Source organism: Odontesthes bonariensis, chromosome 6 (assembly GCF_027942865.1).
Source record: "Odontesthes bonariensis isolate fOdoBon6 chromosome 6, fOdoBon6.hap1, whole genome shotgun sequence".
Classification (NCBI taxonomy): domain Eukaryota; kingdom Metazoa; phylum Chordata; class Actinopteri; order Atheriniformes; family Atherinopsidae; genus Odontesthes; species Odontesthes bonariensis.
The window spans coordinates 25,951,877-25,961,258 of NC_134511.1; the positions used below are offsets into that span (position 1 = coordinate 25,951,877).

Sequence of the window (9,382 nt, forward strand, 5' to 3'; positions counted from 1 at the left end):
GGAGGCTTTTCTTTTCCATGACTCGACCTTGTGTTTTCAGTGTTTGCATTTGTTTGAGTGCTGAAGACACTTACTTTGTTTCCCTTTGCCTCATTTGTGTTTCTTTTGACATAGGATGAGCTGGATGCGTGCAGAGCATGCAGGGAGGTGATTGGATTACATGCTATCTCCGCTTCTACTGACACAAATGTGGCAAAATCTTCAAAGGTGGGGAAGTCTCTACCTTCCATGAGAGCTATGGAGACTCGGCGATTCCAGCGTGCTGCTTGCCACTCTGGGCAACACATTCTCATTCCCAAAGCGTCAAAAACTGCAACTTGGGTAGTGGTCCTACGCTTCAAGAAGTGACGCTGTAGGCACCATTCTAGCGTCACTTTAAAGTGCTTATGAAACGAATTTTAATTGTTGGAATTTCACAGTTTTTGCTGCTGATTCTAAAGGTTCCAAGCCTTGCGATTAAAATGAGATATTGTCTGGATAATAATTTATCCAGGAAGTCATGTTAAAACGGGCTCAAAAGGAGCCACATTTTGTCTTTTTGTGCGAATTCTTTTTTTAATGCGTGACGTCATAGGGTTGACACAGAAGTTCTCGTAGTCTAACTGTAATGGCGGCGTCTATGGCTAAGACATCAAAGCACGGCAGAAAATATTGTGTTGCTGGAGGAACAAATGGTGTTAGTTGCAAAAATAGCAGCTTCACTGAAGGCATCTCTCTGCACATGTTTCCCAAACCAAAAACTACTGGAACTGAGGCTGACAAGGAGAAGGCAAAGACGAGAGCACGGTGGATACAGTTTGTACGGAGGCATCGTCGTGATTTTGAAGTGTCCTCAACATCCGTGTTGTGCTCCGTACATTTCCATCACAACTGTTTCACTAAAAATGTGGAGATCGCGGGAATGGTTGGGAATAGGAGACGTCTTTTAGCTGAAGCTGTTCCAACTATTGACATCGCTGGACCTGGTGTGCCGACGGAGACTGTCCCTGCTCGAACTACTGCTGGGGCGCGAAGACAGGTGAGTCTGAAATTTCCAGATCGGACATTACTGGACTTGTTTTTTTTATATATAATAATGTTCGCTTACTGTTCGCTTCTGAGAGGCAAGTGTCGACCACTGCTATTGGCTGAGAGCACGGTGGACCGTATCACTGCGTGCTGCCGCCTGCCGATAGCTGCACCTGTTACGGTGTTTGCTGCTCGGAAGCAGGGGACTGCTCGCTTTGCTCTTCGGTCTACACATATATCCAGCTAGAATTGCTGTGATTGCGCCGGCTACGACATCCGAGGCTCCGTGGATTACTCCTACCGATGGCTGCTGTCAGTCGTGCCGAGGCCGGGTGCCCATCTCCCTGCCGCCGACCCGTGAGGATCCGCAGATGGGGCCGCGCACTGGAGGATCTCCGACCCGTTAATCCACGCCATTGTTTATTAAGCTTACATTAAAACCATGTTATTATCACATACGTTTTTTTTAAGTGGCTGGATTTCAAAGTGCCCCTTCGTTAGGTTTCAACGTGTCAAAGACAGCGCAGCAGAATGCCATATCTGCGAAACCGGCATGTTCAAATCTTTTCCAGTTTACCACAGCAAACATACACTGTTGTGTCATTTGATTGATAACATCTTAATAATAATAAGCGTGTAGTAGGAGCGATGGCTGTTTTGTGCCGCCGATCCTGTGCCGAAAATGGTAACTTTCTTTAATTGCCATTACCCATACGGAGGTGCAGAGAGCCTCTTCAATATAGATATTAAATCGATTTGTGTGGCTTAAATTCAACGAAAGTTTTTCCACATAATGTTAGAGGTGTGTTCTTTTGACCTGCTGATGTTTGTATCAGAATTTTGGTTCCTTTATGAGATATAGGTCCATCAAATGTATGTTGTTTTCACAGCCAGCCATACTAGCAAATAAGGGAGTAAACCCTATGACGTCACGGTCACGTGGCCAATTTCGCACCAAAGGCCACATAATTCACACTTTTAAATGGCCGTTTTAACAAGTTATGCCTGGAAAATTTAGTTCAAGTTGGGTTGATGGTTTTAGAAAACGACAAAAATTTAATTTGAATGATAGATGAACATTCGTTTCAGTGCATCTTTAAGACGCGCAGCGATGTTGGATTGATACGAGACCGTGGCACTGTCAAGTTAGCAACAACACATTTACCCACGTCCGGGTGGAATGAATTAGGAAAATAAATATGCAACCTCCGTTTACACTTTCAAAATAAATCCCGAAGAGAAACGTTTCATATTTTATGAGCAAGAGTAATACTACCACTAAAGACTCTAGTGGTTTCTTCCTATTTCATAAATACAAATCATGTTGCAACATTATTAGGACAAACAAAGTTAAACATTGAGTAGTTAGTTGCACAATCTCTCTATATAAATGTATATTTTATTTATCAAATCACGTGGCTTTACATGTACAATTATGATTATACATCACGGTTATTTTTTTATTTTATTTCTTTGCCGTTGTTGTCGTACGCACAGCTATAGAGTATAGCTCTGCGTACATGTATGACGTGTCGACTTCATCTCCTGCGGCGCGCACGTTTCTGCATTTTGATGGATATCGGGAGCTTGGAGCTGTTGAACTTGGAACAGTTGAGGTAAGAAGACAAGTTTTGTTGAAAAGTCAGCGACAAAGCAAATGCAACGATGCTGAGTTATAGATTTGCTCATGATTTGCCCATGAAACATCAACTAGTAGCTATCTGTAGTTAAATACAATAACCTAAAACAGCTAACGTTAGTTTGCATCGCTAAACTAGCCCTTTAACTAGCCAAGTGCTCGCGTTAGCAAGCTAACCCTGTATTTTTCTATCCCTTCACGTAGAGATTGAGCTTTTCCGTGTGTGAGGATGAGTACGCAAGAAGAACGCGATATGTTGGAAAGCTTGGATGAACTGGTTCAGCAGCAGGAGTTTGACGACCTCCTTGGGGGGGTTGAGGCAGGGGCAGCAGCAGCACCTCAACGACCGCTGAATGTGCGGTGGACGCAGAGAGACGCAGACGGAAACACGATTTCCAAGAGGCCAAGTGCGACGCGGAAGCAATCCAGTCATGGTTAGCGTTTTATATTCTAGATATTTTAAATGGTTTCAGTCCTGAATGTCAGCGTAGACCGTTTAGACCAATTCAGTTCTGTCAAGTCCACATGATCTCTACGGGTTTGGTTTTTAACTGATCACAGCAATATCACTTGTCTATAACCAACATTTTGAATTCATTATCAAAATTTTAAGCTAAATGATACCAGGTTAGATCAATGTGCCATTGCTGATAGATCTAAAATCCTGAAAAAAGAAACGCATGATTTGGCTCACATGAATTATTTTTCCAAAAGACCCCCACCCAAAAATTGTACTGTTAGGTTCTCTATTTATCAACTAATAGTGTAATATAGAGAGTATACATTTAGATTGTGTACAGGTACATTGAAAACAAATATAAGTGTTAGACAAATATGCTGCTTTAAGAGATGTTTGTTTTCTGCATTACAGTTGAACGCCGTCGTAAGACTGGTCTTATTTCGCACCCTAATCCAGAGGTGACCTTTGGTCCAGAGACTGCTTCAGTCTCGGCTGGTATGTATAGCATTACATATGTTCTGTGCATAATGTCTTATATTAATATATATTATATGCAAACTTAACTCTTGAACAAAACAAATTCTCCAAAACAAGCTTTATGAGAACGTATCCTGCTGTTGTTATATATCTGTCATATAATAATCTATTATTGTTATCTGTGTAACAATGAGGTCCATGTTTTTTGCTAGTTGTATGTATATGATCCAAAAACAACCTTTGCCCACTGATACCATGTATTTTCTTGCAATAGAATGTCTTCTGCAAGATCTGCAACACTCCCTGAGCTGTTCTGATGAAGAGCTTACTGAAGTAGCAGCAGACCAAAGGGCTCCTCTCGCTTCTCAGGATTGGAGCATTCGCAATGCTCTCTTTTCTGAGAGATGGAGGGAAAAAAGACCATCTCTTCTTAATAGCATGCTGGCCAAGGAGAATGTGGCAACAAATATCTGCAGTCAATGTGGGAACAACTGCGTGGCTATTAGATGCAGAGATTGCCTCCCTAGTCCCTTTCTCTGCGCTGAATGTGACATCAGCAGACACAGTAAGGCCTCAGTCCTTCACAACAGAGAGGCCATGTGTGCTGGCTTCTTCCAGCCATTGCCTCCAACCACTTGTGTTGTTGAGAAGGCTCTTGCAAACTGTGGTAAGTTCCATACTGCTTTTTCTGAGTGAGTTTGTGTCAGTAATTATGAATTAGTCTAACCTATGTGTAATGTCTTTCAGTCCGATTTTTACCTATTGAGATGCCTGTCAGCATCTGTGGCTGTCCCCCAGAAGCACTGAGGGTGATCCAAGGGAAGGGAGTTGCTTTGGTCACAATAAATGGTAATTATGCAAAAGATTTTGTTTGTCCAGTTTAAATATTTACTTTGGTTGTACTCATTTTATTCCTATTTATGTATTTACTTTTGTATTGCAACTGTTGCACAGCAGTTTCCCTTGGGATAATTAAAACTTCTTGAATCTTGAATAAAACTCTGTACCTTTATACAACAACTCCCACAAAAACTTAATGTCTCAAAAATGAGCACATTATGGTTTTACAAATAACTTAGACATGATAGTACCCATCAAGTCAGCAGGCTTTACTGAATCACTTGGAAATACAGTATATGTCACATGCTGCATAACATTCCAAGCATGGCAACTTTAACATTACAGTGATGTAAATGTTACTTTGTAGGACGGTATGATCTCAACATGCCTGAGCTGACCTGTGAGGGATGCCAGGCACGTTGGACTGCAGGACTGGATGACCTCGTAAACAGTGGATACTGGCCTGCCACCCTTCACTTTTCAACAATTTATGAGACAGACCTGTTTTATACATTTGAGGACATGAAGATGGCATCGCCAGGGATGTCCTTTCAGGCCTACTTAAGAATGCTTGAGAAGCGGACTGTTCGCTTTGGCCGCGTCAGTATTTCTTTCTTCATTCTACAAGATCATAAATATGCTGGTGTTTTGAAATGGAAAGGTCTTTGTTTTAAAATGTGTTATGTGCTTTTTCCTTTTAACATAGACTGGTAAGATCTCGTCAGACAGCTTCCAAAAAAGCTTTTTTGAATGGGCTGCTGTAAAATATGAGGTCGACTCCACCTGCAAGAAGGAGAAATTCATCTGTCCTGCTTGTACCCCAGCAATGCTTGCTGTCTCGGTGGATGGAAACCGCAAGCATTACCGCTTCAAAAGTACAGCAAGGTATACAATAATGAACACACCCACACTGTTTAAATGGCAAAATAGTCAGTTATGTTTTGTACAAGTAACCTTTTACTATATGACATGTTAAAAGTATAGTTTAGGTGTTTTGAAGTGGGGTTGTATGAGGTACTCATCCATGGCCAGTCTGTTACCTACAGCAGACAGTGGTCAGCCCATCCCCTGCTTGTAGTTTGGAGAAGCAGACAAATGTGTTTTAGCCACATATAAAAGGCCCACCTGGAAAAAAAACAGCATCCAGTATTTAAGTGTATGCTATATCAAGTATATTCCAACCACTTTACCTTGCTATCAGATCTGCAGCATTATGCGTTGTGCGTGGCACAGTTAAGGTTAGATGAAGGAATATGCAAGTTCTACGTTTGAGGCTATGTAGTGCCGAGGAAAAGGGCTGTTTGAACACTGTGTACTGTAGGCCAAACACTGACTATAGATAAGTACCTCACCACCTATCCCTTTTGAAACGTTGAAGTCTTTTTATTTCTTGTTTTTGTAGATCTCAGGAGCGAGCCATTTTTGAAGGTGTCTTCATTGCGAAGGATGAAGATGTGACCAAATTTGTGGATCACATCCACAGCAAATCTAAACATGTAATAGCAGACTTGCATTTCTATCTGAATATTATAATAACAATATAATTTGTAGTCTCTCAGTACTCTCATATATTGTGATAACTACCTGTGTACCTAATCTGTTCCTTGTCTCCTTATCTCCAAATGTATAATTGTTCCCTGTAATTTCTATTGATGAGATTATTTGTCAATTATGATTTTCTGCGATGTAGGTCACTGGACGGAGCAGTTGTGGTGGGGAGTGGTCGGCTGCCAGAGAGACCTCCCAAAGATCAAGCAGCAAGGTGGATGAGGAGGGACTGGAGCTGGCAGTGTGCAGGCACGGGGTCTTGCTGGCTGCCCTTAATATGTTCAGGGGTGAAATATTTGCATACCCAATGTTTTTGCAGCAGCTGCTGGCACCCAGGCATGACATCACCTTTTTTTGTATGGATGTTGTGTGCAAGTATTGGCCATACTTACAAAGAGTAAGCACCAACTGTCCTGAGCTCCAGCCCCTTCAGAAAATGAGACCCTTCCTGTCAGTTGTACATGCCAAAGCACATGACTTCAAATGTGAGGTTGGTATAATACATACATACATGTATTGTAATGTTATCAAATGACTTCTGTTTATCAGTCTGTATATCTGTTTGTTTGTAAGCAATATTACTCGTAAGGTTTACAACTAATTTACACAATACTTACCCTCCCCCATGGACCAGGAAGGAGCATATTAGATATTGTTTCCATTTTGATTAGGCTTTAATTTAATTAGAAATGACTGTTGGGCATTGCTTGAATTGTATTTGCTGTACTAAATATCTTTGATGCTTATGTTTGTGTCCCGCTGTCCAGGTGAAATGAGTGGTGCAAATCAAGAAGGTGCTGGTAAAACACTGGGGGAGGAAGTAGAGCAGTGTAATGCTTTCCTCTCCAGGATAGCAGTCACCACAAAGCATATGTCAAAAGCAGGTGTGATATAATTGTACCTCTGTATATAGAATTAAAGACATTCATATTATCACAAGTGAATTTTTACAGAACTTATCTTTGTGTACCTGCAGGACGCAATGACATGCTGACACTTCTGGCCATAAGATGGAACCAGCAGAAATGTCAAAACCTGGCTACTGCACTTTCTCAGAGATACCACAAGGTAAACGGAAACAATATTATTTCCCAGCAATGGCCCAGTGTAGATAAATGAAATGCACATGGGCTTGCCACACATGTTATATTTGCATGACTTGAGTGGCATTCATGCACTGTACATGTTGTAATGACCTTTAGGCTATTGTCATGATTTTGCTTGTCATTTTAGACTTCTAAAGCTCTAAATATCCAGATGGGGGACCTGGAAACCCTGAAAGCCCAGCATCAACTGGATGAACAAACTGTGGAAGAATTTGTGCAAGAAGTGAAAGAATGGGCAGATGGCAAGAAAGTGAAACATTATCTGACATGGAAAAACATTTGTGTTGTTTGTGAAGTTGACACTGACTGCAATCACTTTTTTTCCAGGAGAAACTGAGCATCAAGGCACACCAGAAGCTTTGTGCAAGAAGATTGAGGCCCTCACAACCAGCATAGAGATGAGAACTCAACTCCTATACCGGAAAAATGGTATGTTAACATTTTAGACCTTTTCAGATTACAATCTGAAATGTCTCTATACTTACTTTACAATAACAATGTTTATACAGTTCTATAAAGTAGTGTTTCATGTATTGGACCCCCACCTTTGTATTCAAATGAGTTATTTCTCTGGTTTCCAGACAGCAACAAAGGTCGAAATAGGATTCGCCGAAAAATAAGACAGCAGAAGACCACTTTGAAGGCCATGGTCACAGAGTACAACAGTCTTGTTCCAGCCAAGCAAGCGGTGTCCATGGACAGTATTCTTGACACAGAACATCCCTGGCCTTGGCAAATTACACAGAGTGGTATGCATTTCATGTACTGTGCGTATTCTTCAGTGATGGAATAAGTATCATATCCTGTACTTAAAACTATATACAAAGTAAAAATACTAATACTACACAGTAAAAATATACTCCGATTACTGATATGAGTAAAATGTTACTTCAGTAAAAGTATAATCAGTAAAGTAAACTTAAAAGTATTAAAAGTTGAAGTTCAATAATTGAAATTAAGTAAAATAAAGGAGCATAAAGAGAGAAGTACCACTTCAAATTTATACTTACTACATGTACGGTACTTCAGTGAATACACATTTCATCACTAGTATTCTTATATTTAGGTGTTCCAGTGGACATACATGCATACCGACATAGTATGCATATGTATGATAGAAATTATCTCTAAGGCCACATGCTATTTACAGTGGTCTGAACTTTTCATATCAATGCATTACAGGCTCTGCTGATTTCAGCACAAAGAAGGACGTCTTCGACAGGGTCATGGGTGTTCGAAGGCTTCAAGAGGAGAAGAAGATCCTTGTCAAAGAAATGAAGCAGCACTGGGAGTCCCTCAAAGCCCATGCCAGGGTCTTGTCTGAGTTGTCTCATCATCAGAGCGAAGACACCATGCAAAGTAAATACAGCCGTGTACTTGAATTTTTGTATCTCCTATGATTCACCAAGTTATGTTTATATTTTGAAAGACTTTGTTGTTTGCCTGGATAGTGACCCTTTTTATCCCTTCTTAAGGACTTCTAACAGAGAACGAAAAGAAGGGTCGCACCTCCCTCATCCGCAGGAGGCAGTGGGAGATGAGAGAACTGCAGCGGCATACAAGAAAACACTACCTGCATGTGCTGTCATCAGCAGCTGACAGAATGGACACAGATGAGAGTTCAGATGAGTTTGAAATTAGCTCTGAAGATTCAGAATCGGATGTGGATGTAGTGGAATAAATTGTAGTGCTATTGCCCTCATGCTCTAAATGCACCTGTACTATAAATATGACTGAATGTTTGACAGTATCCATAAAAATAACTTGTGTGTTCATTGTCAGGTTTAAGTTGGAGATGACAGTTTTTCTTGTTTGTATTTAGTTGCTTTTTGTTTTTGCGATGTTTCATAAAGTTTGATTGTTGTTCTGGGTTGTGGGAAGTTCCTGTTTAATGTTGTATTTACACCTTTACTACACAAATCACTGTCCTGTACAGTCTTATCTTTGATGTTCTTTCTTAGGGGTTTTGTTTCCAGTTGATCTTTATTGTTTAATTGTGAAATTAAAAAAAGCACAGTGAAGCTACTTTTGTGATTGTGTCTATGAATGTTACTGCTATTTTAGGTTGGACTTAGTTTTTATTAAGTGCATATTTGAGCAATTCCCACATGTTTTCAGAGTACATTAATTCAGTATATGGCAAGAGGAGAGATTCAGAGGACGTACATAGGATTTTCATTATATTAACAGTGTTTTGATGTAATTATATATTACAACATCTAACTGGACAAGGGTTGATTGTGTTAGCAAACCACATTTCATCATCATATATCAACTCTTTCATCACATCTATTAATCAGCCTG

General features: G+C 40.4%; 1 protein-coding gene and 1 long non-coding RNA gene across 2 annotated transcripts; both read left to right on the top strand.

Moving 5' to 3' along the window:
• The first annotated feature begins 3,020 nt into the window (after window positions 1-3,020).
• LOC142383028 (uncharacterized) lies at window positions 3,021-5,850 on the top strand. Its single transcript, XM_075469145.1, has 7 exons — window positions 3,021-3,081; window positions 3,519-3,602; window positions 3,859-4,251; window positions 4,332-4,433; window positions 4,792-5,024; window positions 5,131-5,299; window positions 5,834-5,850. The coding sequence occupies exons 3-7, from the start codon at window positions 4,023-4,025 to the stop codon at window positions 5,848-5,850; spliced, it is 750 nt and encodes a 249-aa protein (XP_075325260.1). The 5' UTR covers window positions 3,021-3,081; window positions 3,519-3,602; window positions 3,859-4,022.
• Window positions 5,851-6,765: 915 nt separating this feature from the next.
• Window positions 6,766-7,464, top strand: LOC142382942 (uncharacterized). Its single transcript, XR_012769973.1, has 3 exons — window positions 6,766-6,856; window positions 6,949-7,040; window positions 7,206-7,464. It is a non-coding gene; the product is annotated as an uncharacterized LOC142382942 (long non-coding RNA).
• Window positions 7,465-9,382: the final 1,918 nt, after the last annotated feature.

Excerpts from the sequence above, each read along its gene's own strand:
- LOC142383028 (XM_075469145.1), top strand. The coding sequence starts at position 4,023 with ATGCTGGCCAAGGAGAATGTGGCAACAAATATCTGCAGTCAATGTGGG. Across the intron at positions 4,434-4,791 it reads TGCTTTGGTCACAATAAATG|GACGGTATGATCTCAACATG; the intron begins GTAATTATGCAA and ends GTTACTTTGTAG. Across the intron at positions 5,025-5,130 it reads GGACTGTTCGCTTTGGCCGC|ACTGGTAAGATCTCGTCAGA; the intron begins GTCAGTATTTCT and ends CTTTTAACATAG.